Source organism: Callithrix jacchus, chromosome 15 (assembly GCF_049354715.1).
Source record: "Callithrix jacchus isolate 240 chromosome 15, calJac240_pri, whole genome shotgun sequence".
NCBI classification, from domain to species: domain Eukaryota; kingdom Metazoa; phylum Chordata; class Mammalia; order Primates; family Cebidae; genus Callithrix; species Callithrix jacchus.
In genome coordinates, this window is record NC_133516.1 from 27,731,639 (window position 1) to 27,752,500 (window position 20,862).

The 20,862-nt window shown below is 43.2% G+C and overlaps 1 protein-coding gene across 3 annotated transcripts in view; it reads left to right on the forward strand.

Moving 5' to 3' along the window:
* The window catches only part of EXOSC7 (exosome component 7), a 34,823-nt gene that overhangs the window by 10,408 nt on the left and 3,553 nt on the right, over window positions 1–20,862 (forward strand). For 2 of the 3 annotated variants that reach the window (XM_017964852.4, XM_078350649.1), the window contains exons 2-8: window positions 1,251–1,352; window positions 1,659–1,753; window positions 8,907–9,072; window positions 13,341–13,411; window positions 18,188–18,311; window positions 19,678–19,833; window positions 20,423–20,534. In XM_017964852.4, coding sequence (XP_017820341.2) covers window positions 1,251–1,352; window positions 1,659–1,753; window positions 8,907–9,072; window positions 13,341–13,411; window positions 18,188–18,311; window positions 19,678–19,833; window positions 20,423–20,515 — 807 coding nt within the window. In that variant the 3' untranslated portion in view covers window positions 20,516–20,534. The remainder of the gene's footprint in view (window positions 1–1,250; window positions 1,353–1,658; window positions 1,754–8,906; window positions 9,073–13,340; window positions 13,412–18,187; window positions 18,312–19,677; window positions 19,834–20,422; window positions 20,535–20,862) is intronic. The other variant, XM_002807592.7, reaches the window with a different exon arrangement.

A 20,862-nucleotide genomic window follows, 5' to 3' on the forward strand; every position in this document is an offset into this window, starting at 1 on the left:
TGATGTTAGATTGGAATTAACCTATCAGTATGAACTCCTGGCTTTTTAATAGATATGTTGATAGATACAAAATTAAACATAGATTTGGGTGTGGGGGATTAGTACACATACCTATATTTTCTAGCTTTGTCTGCTGAGAAGGTCTGGAAGAAATAATACTCCCAACAGCAATGAACTTAGTGCCCAGATCGTAGTTTTAAGTACCATTAAGTACCCTTCTGCAGTAAAAGCAACCAAGGCTCTTTGGAGAAAGGCTTGATCCCTAGGGTTGGGCAGAGAAAACACAAGAGGATAGATAGCTTGTGTTGCACAAAGTAAAAATTACTCACAAAAAGTTGGAGGCATGTTGAAAGAGCACAAAACTAACCTAAGAAGCCCCTAGTGGCCAAATTTGGAACACTTTGAGCAGCAATAAAACTGATGATAGTATTGATTATAACCATAGCATAAAATATATCAATTAGTTGTACTGATACAAATAATTGAAGAAGTAAATAAATGGGCAGAAGAAACAGGCAGTGTGTAGACCACCCTGAAAATCATCTTCTGCCAACTTACAGGAAGTCAGCAAACTTCCTGTAAAGCACTAGATAGTAAAGATTTGAGGCCGTATGGATCATGTCTCTGGCCCAGCCTCTCAGCTCTGCTTTTGTAGTGCAGAAACAATCATAGACAATACCTAGACAAGTGGACATGGCTGTGTTCCAGTAAAACTGTGTACAAAAACAAGGGAACTTAGTTTGTTGACCTTGTTCTAGAGAATGCCTCTCTTAGAAGATTAGATGTCTTTCACTGTTTACACAGTGGATCTTGTTGAGTTTTAGGGGTAGGAGGGCTTCAGTTGAGATGATTATACCCTGTAGCTCTGACAACATATACTTTTTGGTGCAGTTTAACAATTGTAGGTTTGGAGAGAAGTGGCTTGTTTTGTCTCTTGTTTTTGTGTGCATATTCTATATAGTGGTATGTAGTATAGCTTTTGCGATCAGACACAACTGGCATGGAAAACTAGCTTTGTCTTCACTAGCTGTAGGACCTCGGACAAGTCACTCAACTCCTCTGAGTCTCCATTTCCTCATATGTAAAATAGTCATATTGTTATTAGCTGCAAGGACAGAATTTTAGATGATCCGCTAAGAGGAAAAGAGATATACTGCATATGTCTTCTCTAGGGGGATATGAGTGAGTCAGTCTAGGATCTGTTGTTGGTCTGGGGTAACAGCCTTTGGATTGTGGTTGTTAACACCTAGGAAGACCTCCGCGTGGATGGCCGTGGCTGTGAGGACTACCGATGTGTCGAAGTGGAAACTGATGTGGTGTCCAACACCAGCGGGTCCGCCAGGGTCAAGCTGGTGAGTATTGGACCATGGTTGAAGCCCAGGTGGAGAAACAAGTAGGCCCTAAGGAACGACCTGTTGACGCCTCCTGGCTTCTGGAATGCAAATTGCTCTTGGGGACATCCAAGATCCAAGCCAAACTCAGGGAGGCAGGGGTCTGTCCAGATCTGAAAGATTGCTCACTTCCTCTAAAAGCCACTTTCCAAGTCTTAGCACGGCTCCTAAAAGAGTCCCCAGGGGTGTATATCCACAAGATAGGGGAGGTGGTGGAGTACCTGGCTGCCTGCCCTGAATGAGGATCCTTCTTGCATGTGTCTGCAGGGTCACACAGACATCTTGGTGGGAGTGAAAGCAGAAATGGGGATGCCGAAGCTGGAGAAACCAAATGAAGGCTACTTGGAGTTCTTTGTTGACTGGTCAGTACTGTCTATGCAGATATTTTTAAAGAAAAATGATTTAAAACTGAAGGTTCAGAAAATGAACCTCTAGTTTGCTGTTGAACCCACTTTCATACTTATTCAGATATCTAGCAAGCATTTACTGACCTCCTATGTGCCAAGTACATAGTCAGGACTCTTGGCTTGTGTCCTGCCCTAGTCTTAACCACTTGGCGATTGCTGAGCCTTGTTTTTTCTGTCCAATAAGGGAGGACATCTGCCAGGCAGCCTAACACATGACTGTGATGCGGGTCAAATGAAGTGCAATGTGTGTTACGGTGCTTTGAAAAATGTCATACACAGACAGTAAGGATCATTTGGTCTAAAATGCCCTGTTTCTCTTCCTGCTCTAGTTCTGCAGAAAATTGTTCATGATTTGGTTGACAGATGAGGCCTAGGGTGAGCTAAGCAGCCTGACAGGCTGAGGAATTGGCAGCTGGTCAGGCAGTATGGGTGCTGGGAGGAGAGAGGGTTCTGTAGTGTCTGCAGCCAGCCCTGCGCCAGAATGTCACTTCCTTCTCTGGCCAGCTTTGTGATCTCAGGCTGGTTACTCAGTCTCACTGTGGCCAAATTTCTTCATCTAAAAAAATGAGGATAATAAATAATACCATGGTGATGAAGAGGAAATGAAAATAGAGTGAGTACCTAGCACAGTGACTGACTCCCGGTGGGCTTTTAACAAAGCTAACAAAGCTAAGAATTCTCCTTGTTAGCTCCACTGTCTAGAGGTTGGGGCTTTTTATTGGGTTGCCAGCCAGGTCCCATCTTCTATCAATTACCTTGCTTCTGGAAGCCAGGCCTTTTTGAAGTGGGTAAGGATCTCTGGGCTCATGCTAGTTGTAGGTATATAATGTTGACCCTGTGTCAGGATCCCCAAGACCACCTCTACATTCAGAGATTTGCTAGACTTAGCATATAGTGATACTCATAGCTAGGGTTTATTACAGCAGTGAAAATGCAGTAACTTATTTGTGATATTTCTGCCCAGGAAAGCCCATTAGAAACTCAGCACCCAAGATATTTACCGAGGGGCTGGTCACGCAGACACTCCCTGCTTAATACATAATGAAGTTTTCTAAAGGAAAGCAAATAACCATATTATTATGGTATATTAATGCTCAGCATAAACCGTATCATTTGCACTATCTAGGCATAGTGGACTACCCCCATCAGTTTACTATTGACTGAGAATAGTCTGAGAGCCAGGTTCCTGGATACCAGCCAAGGGCTAGTCTTACAAACAGACCCTTCTGAAGATAGCAGCCTTGGGCCATAATGGCCGCCTTTTCTGCACAAACAGTAACCCACTTTTGTAGAGTGAGTTACAGTCTTCCAGTCCCATACACAGGAGCTGATTCTCACAGCACTCCTGTAAGAGAGATGACAAAGGAGTTCTGAGAGTATAAGGGACTTTCCCAGGGTTACAAAGCTAAAAATGCCAGCTCAGGTCTGCCCAACCTGTGAATCTTTGCTCGTTTTACTTCAGGCAGCCTGTGGAAGCCAGCTTTGGAGGGCTGTTCTTGGGAGTCCAAGAACTATCCGTGTTCATTTTTCTGGTTAGTTTTTTTTCCAACCTACTCCTGTCCCCTGCTCTGATCCTCCAAGTCATCTCTCCTGGTTCTGCTCATCTCTCACCAGCTTGAGTTGTCCCATGGAAAGGCCCATCCTTTAAGTCACTGTGATGATGGTGACCTTGTTCAGGCCCCCAACTTACCTTTTCCTTTGTCCTTGGAGGAAGCAAAATGCCTCTGCTGACCTTGATCTGCATAATTCAATGCAGTAACCAGTCACTGAGGAGCAGACGACATGTAAGAAGCTTGTAATTTGCCTGCCTTTTCATCTCCTTCATTACCTTCTACCTCATTCATTTTAGGCAGACCAAAGACGTTCAGCTCAACCACACCAAAGAGAGGGTGTTGCCCTCAGATACTTGGTATGGGGGATACATTTCACTGTGGCTCTGTGAACCTCTAAACTTGACTCCAAGTTTGCTTGCTAAAACTGACTAAACCTGACTCTCTAAACCTGCCTCCAAGTTAGCTTGCTGCTCTTGTCCCTTTCTTGTCCCAGCTGTAAAGGAAGAGTGACTCGAGTGTAAGGATTTTTTGAGTTGCCTCTCTCCAAGATCTGGCTTCTAGAAGTAGCCTATCTTTCCTGGCTTAGAGTGGCTGCCTGCTGGTCTCTTTTCTTCCTCTGTAGTCTCAAAAGGATCCCCACAGACCCAAGAGCTCCAGTTTCCAGGTAGTTCTCCTGAATCGATTTCTCAAGATAGTCTTAAGGTGGCACACTTTAGCTTCTTTAAGTGGCTCAGCTAATGTAATCAGCCCAGCAAGTAGAATTACCGTGAGAGAGTCACAAAACCCCATTTCCTACAGAGATGGAAGAGGTTACCAAGCACTGATGGCTGCCACCTGTATCAGAACCTCACTTGAGTCTTCAAGGAGCATAATTATTTTAACTGCATAAACAGGCACATCCCTTTATTCTGAATCAGTGAATAGGAATGGCTTCTGGACACCTGTAGATGTGCCCAGCAATAAGAGTGCCACATGCCCACTCCCACCCCAACTCCAGGCATAGGGCATCTGCTGGAAAGCTCAAGGCATTTGTCTATCCACAGGCTGAAACATAGTTGCTACCTAGTGGAAGGACAGGAATTGGTGGTGGTGGTGGTGGCGGTGGCGGTGACCAGGGCAGTGCCGAGGGTTTCTCATGCTGCTCTGAGTCTAGTTTGATTTAACTTCTTGTCAACAACTTCTAGTTTTAATTAAATTCCCAGGGGTAGAGAGGTCTCAGAAAACCAGTTGATTTTCTACTAATTCATTTCACTTGGTTTTGTCTACTTGGGATGATAATATATGGAGCCAAGGTAGGCACTGTCACCACCTCCATAATTCACTCTGTTTCTTGGGAATGACGAAAAATCTTTGATACAGCCCTCACAGCCCTTTGGAAAGGCTGCTGCTCAGACCCTGAGTCCTGTTCCAGAGATGCCTGGCAGCACTGCCACTAAACTGGGAGCAAAATCGGACCCTTTCGTATCTTTGGTTTGCTGGTTGTCGTCTAAGAGTAGGCTATTTTCAATGAGAACTTGGAAACTTTAGGAAAACATGGTTTCTATCTAAAGCCCAAGAGTAAGATAGGATTTTAGTGAGCTGGTGTATCACTCTGGGCTGTCACTAGGTGGCAAGCCATCAGATTGCTTCTCAGTTCTCCGACCATTGTGTTGATGGGTTTAGGACTGTGGTTTAGCCTCTCAGAGAGGCTTGCGTTTTTAACCAGGGGAGTTTAGGAGAACGTTTTTCATTCATAAATATTTCAGGATACCCTGCACTTGTCACTTCCCTTTAGGATCTTAACTATTTTTCAGTGTAATCACTTGTGTTTTTCACCAAAATGGAACCAGAATCTTCAAGCCCTGCATTGGTGGGTAGAGCCACTATATCTGGGTTCCTTGCCTGCTTAGTGCTGCTACAGGGGATGCTTTTCCTGGCAGAAGGGCCGGGGGTGGTTATAAAGCAGAGAGGCAACCTGCAGAGAAGCCTTTTGAGGCTAATTGTAATCAGTCTCCCAAGCTGATGAGATAACCCTCTGGGAAACTTTAAACAAAGTCTTGTGATGAAAGCTCAGAATTTACTATTGGTCTGGTGCCCATTTACAGGGAGGCTTCTGCAGGCTCAGAAATGAGCAGGTGTACACAGAGAGGAATCAGCCTTAGGGCCTGTGTTGGGGCCAGATGACTACTGGAGGGTAAGGCCCTGAGTTAGTCCTGCCTTCTGCTGTGAGCCTGGCCTGACCTGGCTGTAAGACCATAGATTTGCAGGCTAGATTGATTGCCAGGCAAGCAACAATGGGCCCAGTGTCTAGAGTCCCTTTGCAGGTAGGCATGGCCTTGATCTCATCCTACCCCAGTTAAACCAGAGATGTTCCAAGCAGAAGGGTGGAGGTGATGAGTCAGGAGGGTGGAGACCTGGGAGGGGTGGCATTCCCAGGATCTTAATTTATCCAACTCAGTAAACAGTTTCCCACAACTCTGGAAAGGGGACTGATCATGCTTTATGAAGGGTCTGAATTGGTTTTGGTAAATGGAGAAAGCATTTGGTTTTATGCCCAAAAGACCAAGTGCGTACACCCCCCACTGAAGGAGTAGATTGTGATATATATGAGCAGGTGGCTAGAAGCCTGTGGTTTTTTTTTTTTTTTTCCCTCTGTCTCTAACAGAGCAGAGGGGTTTTTTATTTAGGGGTTCTGTGGTCTACATTTTTTGACTCCAATATTTGTGATCTAGTGGTAAGTCCCAAGACCAGAGCATCCATTCATTTCCTTGAGGCAAAAGGTAAACCCAAGGAAAGTAAATCTGACTAACATTAGAATGTAAACCAAGCTTGCCAAATTACATATTCAAGGAGAGTACAGGGAAGCACAGTAGTTAAGGGCCAGGCTGCCTGGGTTAGAATTTTAGCTTACCAGGCACACTCATCATGTGGTGTTGGACAAATTACATAACTTCTGATTCAGTTTTCTTATTTCTAGAATGGAGTCAGTATCTGCTAGGGTTGCTGTGGACATTAAATGAGTAATACACCTAAAGTGCCCAGAGTGGTGTCTAGCTCATACTCAACATTCAAAAAATGGTAAGCTTTCCCTTCTTGTAAAGTGAGAGAGTTAGACTATTTGAAGTCTCACAGTGTCATCCTGCAGGTCAAATCCCACCTGTGAGATTTTTGTTTCATATAGGGATGTTTCTTTTTTTAAGGTGGACCTTAAGTCAGGGCTGGAAAGTTTGCTTGCTATAGTCTCTGTCATTCTCTATTAGTTATATGTGGCCCTTTGTTCAGATACATGTAGTAACCTTACTGACCCCGGTAGGCATTTGGGTTTTCATCCTCTGAGGATGGTCTCTGAGGCCCTTTCCAGGTCTACATTTCTGTCTAAATTTGTCAGAAAGAGTCCTTGGGCTGTGAGTGCCCCAGTAGTGAAGTGGAATCCTCATTTCTCTTTGTCTTCGCCCATCGGCAGAATATGGCTTTCTTATGTTACTTAAAGCGTTGTACCCCATCCCCAACCCTGAATAATTCCCCTCCATTTTCCCAGCCTCCTCCCCAGAGTCACTGCACAACTATGGCATCATCCAGGCACAGGAGAGCTCAATGGGCTCATGAGTCTCTAAACCTTCCTCTTTGTCTGACTCCTGGCTCTTCTGGAAGATGGTGTGTGTGTGTGTGTGTGTGTGTGTGTGTGTGTGTGTGTGTGTGTGTGTATGTGTGTGTGTGTGTGAAGGCATTTAAAAATAGGTAAAAATTTCCACATTAGCCCAATGTCAAAAAAAAAAATTAATGGGGTATGATTTTATAGATAGACTAATGTAGACAGTTGGACCTGGGAAGCTCTATAAACCATCCCCCAAGGCTGTAGAAGAGTGAATGCATTAGTCCCAGAAAAATTAGTCACACCCAGCAGGATGTGTCCACTGCATTCAGGGAAAGATAAACGTTTTGAGCATAAGTATCTCTGACTGGATTTGTGTACACAGAAATCTCTGTAGATGTATTTTTAAGCACTTAAAACACAGGACTTAATATTGATTGCTTAGTGTTTAAATTAAAAACAGGTTGTGTTTTGCTGGCTGTGCAGAGTAAAAACTTGGTCCCTGGTGACTTGATTATTTCACCATAAACAAGCTGCTTTTCTTGGCTTGATGCCTGAGTCCAGCAGAGGCAGGGAACAGCGAGGTTGCTATAGCAGTAATGAAGTCTCTCTTGGGTACTTTAAAGGGGATTCTGGCTCACAGTGGTAAGGAAAGAATATATAATTAGAGAGGCAAAATTGTATGTAACAGCATAGTCTGATTATTTTAGAATTCAGTCTTTTACCTGTATTACCAAGTGAGATTTCTTTTAGTGTTATACAAATGGGATGGGCACTGCCATGGGCCTTCACACAGGTTTTGCATTGCCTAGAATCCTCCCGCCTTTCTGGCCTGACCAGCTCTGCTCATCCCAGGTTTGAGGTCTCCTGTAACCCTGAACACTAATTGACACTCTGTGCCCCTCTCCGCTTCCACCTCACTGTTTGCTGTCTATGGTGAAACTCTCCTACCTCATTGGAACTGCTGGCTTTGGGTCTGCATCTGCTTCACTCAGCCTCTGGGTGTCTGGTAGCTGGTTTAGGGCTGGGAACTTTCCATATGGGTGAGGGTCAGAAGGCTTTAATACGTGATTTCATAGAGTCCATGCTGAAACCACTAGCTTCTTACCTTTCTGGTCCTTTATTGTTATAATAAAATGATTACTATAATGTTTACTTATCTCGCATACATATTAAGGATTTGTTTGTATTAAGCCAAAACTCTCAGAAATGTCCTACTAAATACTTTGGTGTTTTTAGGTTGGCTAATGCTGAATCCTGTTAGTTTTGTTAAGGTTATTGGGCATTAAATATCAAGAAGCCAAAAAGGAGAAAAAAGTTTTTTTCTTGAAAAATACCAAATAAAGGAGGTAACCTACTACTTTTGAGCCAATAATTTTTCTTTTTCTTCAGTACAGTGATCTCTAAAGTTTATAACAAAGCTTTGACGTATATGTCTTTTAAGTCAATCCAGAGAGGATTATATATGTCTTTTAAGTCATTCCGAAAAGGTTATTGTGCTTACATTGTGGTTTTTATGTTGAAAAGTATCATAGCTCATTCTAAAGCTGTGAAACTAAAGGTGGTGTGTATGATGAAAGCTCTCTGTAACCCAGACTGCTTCATTCCCTAGGGCTCTCCGCTTCCTGGGCCTGGCAGACAAGCGTATTTATTATATGCTTGAAGATAAGACAGTTAATTATTATTGGCTGAGGTTCACATTACCATCACTCTCCTGTTTCTCTTTGGCTAAAGATGGCTTCTGTTAGAAACTCTTGGGAAATCCCATCACACACGCTGACAAATCCAGGTCCTAGTGCTGGTCTGGTTCATTACATGTTTCTGGAGGCAGGAAAGGTGGCAGATGCCATTCTTGCCTCATCTCAGTGACTTTCTGTCAAGCAGCTGGCTTTTCCAGCATTCTACAGGGAAACTGGAATAAAGCCTTGCCTCTTTGCTTTTTGCGCTTAGACTCACCCAGTTTTTTTGTTTCTGTTTTGTATAGTTCAGCCAATGCTACCCCTGAGTTTGAAGGTCGAGGAGGTGATGACCTTGGCACAGAGATCGCTAACACCCTCTATCGGATATTTAACAATAAGAGCAGTGTTGACCTGAAGACCCTCTGCATTAGTGCTCGGGAGCACTGCTGGGTTCTCTATGTGGATGTGCTGGTGAGTATCACCTTGCTGTCTGGCCATATTCTACCTATGTTGGAGACTAGTTGGCCTACTTTCCTTCTAGTGCTTTTTTCCTCTTCAGGTGAGTGATTTCAACTTATAGGGTGAGATTAGTTGGGAAAATGTGGTCTCCTATAATATTTTTTTAAAAAATTAAATACAACATAGATATAAGCAGCATATATATAATGCCATTCTATAGTAAAATTATAGTAATATCATGGTAGCACCTAAAATTGCCCATAAAAGTTGTCAGGGAAGAATGAAACGAGATGGTCTCTGAATGGTGCCAGACAGAGTTGGGGGGCAGAATTTAGACAGGTCGGTACATTGTGTGTGGAAGGATGATCAGCTCTTTACGTGCATTTTCATTTAAACCTTCTTAACCTGTTGCAAAAGGACAGTATTATATTCCCCATTTATAAGTTAGGAAACTAAGACACAGAGAGGTTAAGTAACTAGCCCAAGAGGTCTCAGCTTTCTGGTAGTGCTGTTGGATATCAAAGTCAGGTCTGTATGATGTGAATACCTTCTTTGACCTCACTGTGCCATTGCTTTTTAAACAGCTTTTTAAACCTGCTTGCCCCTGGTTTGCTGGGTGAGGCCACAGAGGCCCTGCTTCCTCCCACACAGAGCCCACTCCCTTAGGGATCTTTTTAGTCCAGCCCTTCCTTTCCTCCCTTGTACTTTGCCTCCCAAATACTCCTCTACCCATGTTTTGGCACTCAATAGTAACTTCTCTGTGTAGCTCTAATTAATTGTTTTGTTGTTGTTGTTTTTGAGATGGAGTCTTGCTCTGTCGCTCAGGCTGGAGTGCATTGGCGTGATCTCGGCCTACTGCAACCTCTGCTTCCTAGGTTCAAGTGATTTCATGCCTCAGCCTCCCAAGTAGCTGGGATTACAGGTGTGTGTCACCATGCCCAGCTAATTTTCATATTATTAGTAGAGATGGGGTTTTATCATGTTGCCCAGGCTTGTCTGGAGCTTCTGACCTCAAGTGATCTGCCAAGCTTAATTTTGCTTTTATATAATACTATAGCAGTTGGTTGCCTGTTTATGTACAGGCTCTTGTTGGGTCTGTTTTCTTCCTTTTTGTTAAATTTTGTGAGCCTTGAGATTAGCAACTACATCTTACACTTCAGATTAGGACACAAAGCTAAGCCATTGGCCAAATAGATTCTTTAATGAATGTACAGATGAAGGAGATTCGTGAACTGACAGTGAACTTCATTGAAAGAAACAGCCTGGCTCTGCATGTTGGCTCTACTAAAACAGGGTGGAGCTTTCTAGATTTTTCTAATTAATTTGATACTGGATGGCGTATACTCAAAAAGTAGCAGTGGTAACCATTATCTAGCAAGTAACTATTGCAATGCTACCACTAATAGGTAAAAGTAATGAAATTATAGATCTGTTTGCTTTTTTCCATCTCTGATAAGTGGGATGTACCTTGTAGTATGATTCCTGCCAAGCAGGCAATGTTTCAGTTCCTGGTTTTGAGGAGGTGGGAACTGGCAGCCTATAGTCCTTACTGAGGACGGTCGAGGCAGTCTTCATAGTTGCCCAGGGAAGTGCAGCCCTGTGACGTCAACTCTGGAGTTCCATCCTGTGTCTGAAGAATATTAAGTCCCGTTCCCTTCCCCACTAGAAAAAGTTAAGACACAAGTGTTGCGGCACACTGCATTTGTCCATGATGCTAATGTGTTCATACTCAGTTTTCATGCACACTGGTCATTTTGTGGGATGGCCCAGTGATGGGGACTGAGGTGGTTTTGATTCAGTCAAACTCAAAGCAACGGAAGCCTGTTCTATTAGTAAAGGCTTTTACAAAACTGATGAATATTGGGACATTATCTCAGCTCAGAGGCAGTCCTCTTCAATGAGCAGGGTATGCATGGTGTGCAGGAGTATCCAAGGAAATGTGCACTGTGTCCCTGTCATCCGTAGATCTTTCTTTTTAAGACTCCTGGCATTTGGATTTCTTCTGAAATATTTTTTAAAGGGTTTTGTTTATTTTGAAGAAGACATGAGCTTTTAAAATGTTGTCATATATTGACTTGGTGCAGTGGCTCACGCCTGTGGTCCCAGCACTTTGGGAGGCCAAGGTGGCTAGACCACCCCAGGTCAGGAGTTTGAGACCAGCCTGGCCAACATGGTGAAACCCCTTTTCTACGAAAAATACAAAAATTTGCCGGGCATGGTGGCGGGCACCTGTCATCCCAGCTATTGGGGAGGCTGAGGCAGGAGAATCACTTGAACCTGGGAGGCAGAGGTTGTAGTGAGCTGAGATGGCACCATTGCACTCCATCCTGGGTGACAGAGTGAGACTCCATCTCAAAAAAAAAGAAAAAGTTGTCATCTTCAGAAAAGTTTTTAATTAATTAGAAAAGCATTTTTGAAAATTATATTATTAATGAGGTAGATCCATTTTTGGCATTCACATAATTTTCATCAGTAGAGGGGTTCTTCTTCCATGAAAGCCATGATGGGAATGTGCTTTCTGTGTGCGAGGTAGGGGACAGACTTTTGTTTAGGGATTAAGTTTTTATCCCAAACCTGAAGATGTACTGAATAGATTGAGTTCATGTTTGAAGCAAGGTGGTAGAAACCTTTGAAGCAAGGTAGTGGAAAAGAAATCTAATTTCTTTTTAGCAACTGGTCTAGGTAGTCCTCAGAGCCCATGTTCAAACAGTTATTAGCTGGGCACCCTGCCATGTTTTCATGCTTATTTACTTCAAACCTATTACAGTCAGGTGACCCATCTGTTTCCAGTATTGTGTTTTTCCCCAGTTGGGTTATTTTATGAGAGTGAAAATTTCACTTTGCTTTGCTCTTTGTAGTTCTTTAATGGCATCAGTTTTTGCCCCAGGTGCGATAACTGTTAGAACTTTGTTGCACTAACAACACACAGTTGACCTTTGGTGGGGAAATTGGTCACAAGGCTGTCTTTTGATGGGCTCCTTCGCAAATAATCACTAACCTTCTTCATAGCACCCCTTCTGCTGAGCTCTGGGGGTAAAGGGATGAACAAAACTACAGAGTCCCAGCCTTTAGGAGTTCACAGTTCAAATGAAGAGGAGATACACTCTAAACAAAAACAGAAATATGTGACTTTTCTTTCTACATGTGACTTCTCACCTTATTTGGGACAGCCCAGTTGGCTTTGTTCCATAAGCTCAGGCCAAGGCCTCTCTAAAATGAGGACAGAGGATATGGCACCTTCCACTTAAATGTGCTCTAACCTTGCTTGCTAGATGAGCACACGTAAGTGTACTCAACACTTTGGCTCATGGGCAGAAGCTTGTCCAAGAGACCTTAGTCTTCATTGTAAGTAATGTAAAACATGTAGTATTTCATGTCTGATCATCAGATATACATTGATTATTACATATAAGAGGTAATTCCACTAGTAAATGTGAACCTGGTAGCAGCTGCAGCATCAGTAGCCACCGTTCACTCCTTGTTTGAAGGTCAGGCATATGTTAGCAAAGACTGGAGTAACACTTGGAGTACAATTGGGAGCCATTTGGGGCAAAATAAAGGTGATCAGTCCCACCTTCAGGGCAGGCCCACTGGCCTGGAGTGCCTGTGGGAGAGGAGCCCACCACAAGCCACGGCCTCTGACTGTTGATATCACAGCCCCGGCCAACTGTGACTTTGTGTGCATGGACCATGTAAGCACAGCCATGACTAGACAGTGCCTGTAATTAGGGTGAAGGACTTTGTCAGTGAGCTGCAGTCACTGCATGGGTAGCCAGGAGAGCAGCCACATGTTTTCTTTATTTTATTAACATGCAGTCAGTATTTCTTAGAAATCAGTGTCCTTGACCACAGAATAGATTTAGGGAAAGAAAAAAAAATCAGTGTCCTGGCCAGGTGCAGTGGCTTATGCCTATAACCCTGGCACTTTGTGAGATGGAGGCAGGTGGATCACTTGAGGTCAGGAGTTCAAGACCAGCCTGGCCAACATGGTGAAACCGTCTCTACTAAAAATATAAAAATTAGCTGGGGGTGGTTGTGCACACCTGTCATCCCAGCTACTCAGGAGGCTGAGGCAGGAGAATTGCTTCAACCTGGGAGGCAGAGGTTGCAGTGAGCCAAGATTGCACCACTGCACTCCAGCCTGGGCAACAGAGACAGACTGTGTCTCAAAAAAAAACAAACAAACAAAAAAAAACCAGCAGTGTTCTTTAACTGGGGTAGTGTTTTAAGTAACGAATGATATTTGTTTTTCTTCCTTCTTCAATTCCTGTCTCCCTTAGCTGCTGGAATGTGATGGAAATTTGTTTGATGCCATTTCCATTGCTGTAAAGGCTGCTCTCTTCAATACAAGGTATGTGTTCCTGGAAACAGCTCTGCAAACCTGTGGAGAACCAGAGCAAACACTTGTAATTGAACACTCAGGAAAATTCTACTGTAGCTCATATGTGAAGATAACAGGGAGTTTTAACATTGAAAATGGTGTTATCTAATGTTAAACTCCAGAAAAGATAGATTTCATAAATTAAAACTACATATATACATATATTCTGTATTTATTTTTTATATTGTTATAAATAGACACCTACCATACAGAAAAGCCAGAAGAATAGACATCACCTACAGGCCAACTGTCCAAATAGTATTACTGAGTGAACTCTATGGGGACAAGGATTTTGCCTGTTTTGTACTTGCCTATATTCCTAGCAGCATGAACAGTGCCTGACACATAGTAAATGTTTGCATATTGCTTGATTATACACGTGTATGTTCTAAAAACAGGGTAACAGCTTGCCCTTTGGTTTAAGAAGAGAAATGGTTATTCCGCATGGTTCAACTTTCCAAACAGGTTGTGTAGAAGGAACAAATTGCCAAGGTTTTTTGGAGTTGACATTTGTTCAGACTAATTACTAACCTTTCCCCTTCTATGCTCCAAGTACTTTGAGGAAAATTTGCAGCATTTATGAATAAATATGTGAGATAGGGTGTTCATCCCATGAGAGAGCCTACATTAATAAGGCAACAGAGGATCCTATTAAAAAATGAGAATTAGAAATCTCTAGGGATATAACCTGAGGACATTACTGAATAAATGAACAAAGACATTTATTCTAGGCTGTTCATCACAGCGGCTTTGTAAGGGCAAGAAACGGGAAACAGTCTGAGTGTCAGCAACATAGGGGTTTGAAGTCCACACAGCAGCCTACTTAAAGGCATGTTAATATGGAAAATCATTCACTAAATGCAGTCCGCTCATCCTGGTTTTTGTTTGTGTGTTGTATTTTACTTTGCTGGTTCTTACATTTAATATGTCTGGAAATAAATATATATCCCCAGGTGGTCATTGTAATTATTTTTCAGTGCTCATATTTTGGCCAACTTAACTTTTATCTGTTTTTTTTTTTTTTTAGAGTTTTTCTATGGTGAATATAGACTACCTGTGTAATTTAGAGTGGACAAAAACAAATTGCAGGTGAAATATTTTCTGAGAATGAAAGCTGTAGAGTCCCCTATCCCTAGCTGTGCCTCATAGACTCCTTGTTGAGACTATTTGAAATGTGAGCCTGGCAGTCGTGGCCACTGTGGGAGCTTGTGTGCCAGATCCCATCAGCAGTGGCTGGTGCTTGGGCCCTGCTGGGGAAGGAGAGGAAGTTGTCATCTGATATATCTCGAGCCTCAGATGACTCCCTATCTGCCAGCTGGTTCCTATAGGCACCGGGTAGGAGAGACTGGGAACCTGACAAGGCTGTTTAGCTGTGGTGGAGGTGCTGGGCAAACTGTATCCCAGGAAGAGTAACCTAGCTGCTCATGTATAAGCTTGTATTTTATGGTTTTTGTCTTCCCTGTGGATGTGAGACTCCTCTAATCCCAATCACAGCCATAGTCTCATCCTCAGACCAAGAACAGCCCTGCAGGCAGCAAGGAATGGGGACTCTGAATCCTGCTGGTATGTGGAGAGATTGTTGGCATATTCAAGGTCCTTTAGAAGGGTAAAGGCCACCTGAGGGTATTCTTTAGCTCTACTGCCCAGTCATATTGTAGCCAAAGGGCTGGGAAATTGAAAGATACTCTGTGTCTAAGTGTGTAAGTGTGTAAATGGTTGCCTGACTTGTTCAAATAGGATATTACTTAGTACTTGAGAACTTCTCCTGATGGAAGGCTCCGATTAGGGAAGACCATTGCAGAACTACTTGGCCCTTGTAGACCTTCTCTGGCTGAAGCTCTCCTGATCTGATCTAGATGCTGCCTTGTGTGTGGATGGCCAGCAGGGCTCAGTCATGGGGGCTTTTGTTAGAGAAACTGGGAAAAGTACCAATGCGGTTTCCGTTACAGTAGCTGGATGGATCACTTCTTCCTTCCTGGCTCCTCCACCCCAGCCTGGAGTGAATTGACTTTATAAGTTAAATGTATTTTTCAGCACCCAGCTGAAGAAACAGAATGTTGCCAGCACCCTAGAAGCATCCCCCACCTTCTGTACCACCATGCAGGTACACTCACTGATGATAACCAGCATCTGAAAAGGATAGATTACTTGTGTACAGATATAAATGGTATTATATACTATGTTCTCTTTGCGTCTGCCTCATTCACTGAGCATTGTGTTTTAAGAGATCTGTGTCACTGCCTTAGTCATAGCTTGCTTTTTGCTGTATGGTGTTCTCGTGTGACTTTGTCCAGACTGCTTTTTATCCACTCTACTGTTTATGGGCATATGGTTCATTTAGAGTTTGAGGCTACTATAAATACAGATGCGCATCATGAACATGTTTGTGCATGTCTTTGGTACACATATTTCTCTATTTCTGTTAGGGAGGAGTGTTATGGGTTACAGGGTATAGCTATGTTTAGTTATCGTAGATGCTGGCAGTTTCACAAAGTGTTTTTACCAGTTAACACTTCCACCAGCAGTGTATATAAGAGTTCTTGGTTGTTTCATATCTTCGTCAACCCTTGGAATTTTTTTTTTTTTTAAACATTGAGTCTCACTCTGTCTCCCAGGCTGGACTGCAGTGGCATGATCTCAGCTCACTGCAACCTCTGCCTGCCAGGTTCAGGCCTCCCAAATAGCTGAGATTACAGGTGTGTGCCACCATACCTAGCTAATTTTTGTATTTTTAGTAGAGATAGGGTTTCACATGTTGGCCAGGCTGGTCTCAAACTCCTGACCTCAGATGATCCACCTGCCACAGTCTCCCAAAGTACTGGGATTACAGGCATGAGTCACTGTGCCCAGCCTTTTTTTTTTTTTTTTTTTTTTTTTAGTATTTTGGTGAGTGTGCCGTGGTATCACAGTGTAGTTTTAATTTGCATTTTAATAGATATTTAAATTGAGCACCTTTTGGTTAGTTGGCAACTTGGATAGCCTCTTTTATGAAGACTATCCAAATATATTCTACATTTGAGTCTTTTGCCCACTTTTCTATTTTGCTGTCTTTTTTTATTGTTGTCTAGTAAGAATTCTTTATGTAATCTGTTGGATATATATTTACAAGTATTTTCTCCCTCTGGATAATGTTTTTAGGTTTTATTTATTTATTTTTATTTTTTTCCCATGAATTCAAAGCCTTTTAATGATGTGAATACTTACTCCCCATTTCTTTCTTACATTTTTATAAAAAATTTAGAGTTTTCTTAAAGTGGCATTTTGTTGGTTATTATAGTGATGATACATATTAACCCTTTGTATTGAAGAAGTATCATAAAAATCACATGGCATTATGAATTTTTGATAAGAAGGAGTAATATTATCCTCTTTTAACAACTAGAGGCTCCCAGGCATACTCTTCAGTGAGAAATTATTAATTTTGTATTTTCATTTTGACAATAATCTTTTCTTGTTTTTAACCAGTTATAAAAACAAAGCTTTTTCTTTTTGTGATAATGTACAGTAAGACTTAGTTTCTTGAGCTGACACTAAATAAAATGAGATAAATAGGAACATTCTAGGAGGTCATGTTTAGATTTTAGAAAGGATGGCGTCCACATATATATGGATGAGAAATCTTGGAGTGTATGATCTGGGACTGAAACTGTGGAATATATATCTAGTGTCAAGATCTGAGAGCAGAGGGAGTTTGCTCTGGGATCTGGAATAAGTGATGGGGAAATGTTTTTAAAAAATAAACAAATAGGCTAGGTGCAGTGGCTCACATCTGTAATCCTAGCACTTTGCAGTGCCAAGGTGGGCAGATCGCTTGAGATCAGGAGTTTGAGACTAGCCTGGGCAACATGGTGAAACCCCATTTCTCTGTAAAAACAAAACAGGCCAGGCACGCTGGCTCACACCTGTAATCCCAGCACTTTGGGAGGTCAGGGCGGGTGGATCACTTGGAGGTTAGGAGTTCAAGACCAGCCCGGGCAACATGGTGAAACCCTGTCTCTACTAAAAATGTAAAACTTAGCTGGGCATAGGGGCACATGCTTGTAATCCTAGCTACTCGAGAGGCTGAGGCACAAGAATTACTTAAACCCAGGAGGCAGAGGTTGCAGTGAACTGGGATTGTGCCACTGCACTCTAGCCTGGGCAACGAAGCAAGACTGTGTCTCAAATAAACAATTGTGGGAGGATTCCTAGGTTTACTGCACTCCAGTTTATGCTTATATAGTACTCACACTCAGATCTTAGGACCTTTCAAGGGCTGACCCACCCATTTTCTGTGTTGTTAGTTTTTAAATGATATACAGAAGTTCATAATGTTAATATAATTGGATCTATAACTTTTTTCCCTTTTATGATAACACTTTCTGTATCCTGTTTAAGAAATAGTTGTCTACTCCAAGGTCATGCAGATGTTTTTTTCTAAAAGCTTTATTGTCTTATCTTTCACTTTTATATCTGTGGTGTATTTGGTACCGCTTCACGTGTGTGTGGTGTGAGGTAGGGATTGAGGTTCATTTTTCTTCATTTGGATATCTGATTGACCCAGCATTATTTTCTAAAAGATGCCTCTCCTCATTGGACTGTGGTGCCTCCCGTATGCTTTTGACAGGGACGAAGATAATAAAGGATAGGCATAGCGTACCTTTCTCTTTGAGACACAGGGATTCTAACTCCTATTCTCAATCTTAAAAAGAAGTGTTTTTTCCTCCTCACAGTAAATGGAAATTTTAATTGTGCTTCTGTTTCCAGGATACCAAGGGTTCGAGTTCTGGAGGACGAAGAGGGGTCAAAGGACATTGAATTGTCTGATGACCCTTATGACTGCATACGACTAAGTGTCGAGAATGTTCCCTGCATTGTCACTCTGTGCAAGGTATAAGCTTGTATTTTATGGTTTTTGTCTTCCCTGTGGATGTGGGTCTCCTCTAATCGCAATCTGCTGAGATTACTTAATAGGTTGATAAATTATAATATCACACACCATATAGAAATAGCTTTAACCCAGATCCAATAATTTGCTTATATTAGAAAAACACTACCATGAGTAGCTTTTTCTTTTCTTTTTAGTTGGAAGATATGATGTGGCCTGGGAGCCAGGAGTGTGTTTGTAGTAATAGTAGCCAGAGTTTGTTAAGCTCCTTCCACATACCATGTACTTCAGTAAAGCACTGTGTCCTTTAATTGCCTCAACTCTATTGGGCTTAGGGTGGCTGAGTAGTGGCAGGGTGGCAAACAATGCCCCCTCTATGAAATGGGAGATTAGAGCAGGTCTTCGGTGTCAGGAGTGGTTTTCCTATAGAGCAGAGGGCTGTGGAGCTCAACATCTGGCTGATGTGACGTATAACTAATGCTGCCCCAGGCTGTGCAAAGAGACCTGTATTGGCTATTAACTGGGATTGTAGCTAATTCCACTCAGGATTCATTATCTTAAAATAAAGCTAAACTGGTCAGATTTAATTCCACTGAAATAACTTCATGAACAGGATGTGGTGAAGTGTTCAGACAGCAGGGTATTGGGTCTTGCCTTTTTTTTTTTTTGAGAAATAGTCTCCCTGTGACACCCAGGCTGGAGTGCAGTGGCAGAATCTAGGCTCACTGAAACCTCTGCTGCAACCCACCCCCGCCACCTGCCCAGGCCCAAGCTCAAGCAGCCCTCACACCTCAGCCTCCTGAGTAGCTTGTACCACAGGCTAACACCACCACACCTGGCTATTTTTTTTGTATTTTTGGTTGATACGGGGTCTTGCCATGTTGCCCAGGCTGGTCTCAAACTCCTGAGCTCAAGTAATCCATCTTCCTCAGCCTCCCAAAGTGCTGGGAGGCATGAACCACTGCAACCAGCCTTTGGCTTGTTCTTGAGTGTGCCCCTTAGCATGGGCCTCTTGATTCCTCCTTGCCATCAGTGAAACATCGATGTGGCATTGTGTGGAATTTGTCCCTTGTGCCCCTCTGTTGGAAAGCCTCTGTGGCCTCTGTCTTGGATGGTCTCTGAATTCTAGTTTTAAACCCCCTTGCCCTATTTTTCCGTGTCATGTTTTTATTGTATCACCCACACAGTGGCCTATGAGAATTGTTGAACATTCCTTCAACTGTTTTCCTCATGAGCAGAATCTAAAATAAGACCTGGAATGACCTATGTGAATCCTTTGCCTGGTGTAGAGATTCCCACCACGAGGCCATCAAGAGTGGGGCTCTGGAGCCTGTGTGACCCCTGTGTGCTGTGTACCCTGCCTTTGCAGATTGGCTATCGGCATGTGGTGGATGCTACCCTTCAGGAGGAGGCCTGCTCCTTGGCCAGCTTGCTGGTGTCGGTGACCAGCAAGGGAGTTGTGACGTGCTTGAGGAAAGTGGGGAAGGGCAGCCTGGACCCAGAGAGCATCTTCGAGATGATGGAGGTGAGGCCCTGGTTTTGTGGATGGTGTGGGGACCTGGCCGGGACACCTGCTGCTTCCTGCCCACTTGGTTACACCGTGGGGATTCTTCCCATTCACATCCTTGACTTCAAACCTGGAGCTTGGAGAACAGTTGGTTTGAGCCAGGGGTCTGCTGACCTAACCAGGAGGGTTGGAGGGTGGAGACTCTGGACTGGGAGGTAAGGAGCCTACTGGCAACCATTGCTTATCCTCAGTAAGTCCCCCTGCAACTCATTTCTGTGTGTCTAAATAAGACTGCTGGACTTCCATAATGGAAAGAGCCACTCGTAACTCCAAAATCACAGGCCTTAGTGACTTGTTGAAGGAATTGAATTCTTGGCTCACTGCTTCCTGTCCCTTGAAGTTGGTGAGTAAAGGTGGAAGCAGGGGTTGAAGTGTGGCTGTCTCCCAAATTCATTACAACTCTAGAAGTGTTTAAATGGAGACAAGCAGGGATGGTGAGAAATCCGACCCCCTGGAGTTGGGAGTGGGTTGTCCCCATTCCTGTCAGAGCCATGAGGGCACTTCTAAGTTCTCTGTACTGTTTTCCCCACGTCTGTCACTTCACTAGCCTGGAAGTCCTTCAGGGCAGGGACAGGGTTCTGCTCACCTGTTTTCCAGACCTTCCTTCCCCTCCATCCACCTCACCTTTCTGACTGACTGACGGAACTTCCAGGAACAGAGTGAGCTGGATTTGATTATTCATACTTTCTTGTAACCTCTATATCACCATGCATGCCCAGAGATCATTGCTTAGTAGCAAGCACTCTTCCTTCATTTTTAGATACGATGACCTCTTACTGAAGAATTCAGGAACATGACTTCTACTTTCTTTCTTTATCATGTTATTTAAAAGGGCAGAATGGGCCGGGCGCGGTGGCTCAAGCCTGTAATCCCAGCACTTTGGGAGGCCGAGGCGGGTGGATCACGAGGTCAAGAGATCAAGACCGTCCTGGTCAACATGGTGAAACCCCGTCTCTACCAAAAATACAAAAAATTAGCTGGGCATGG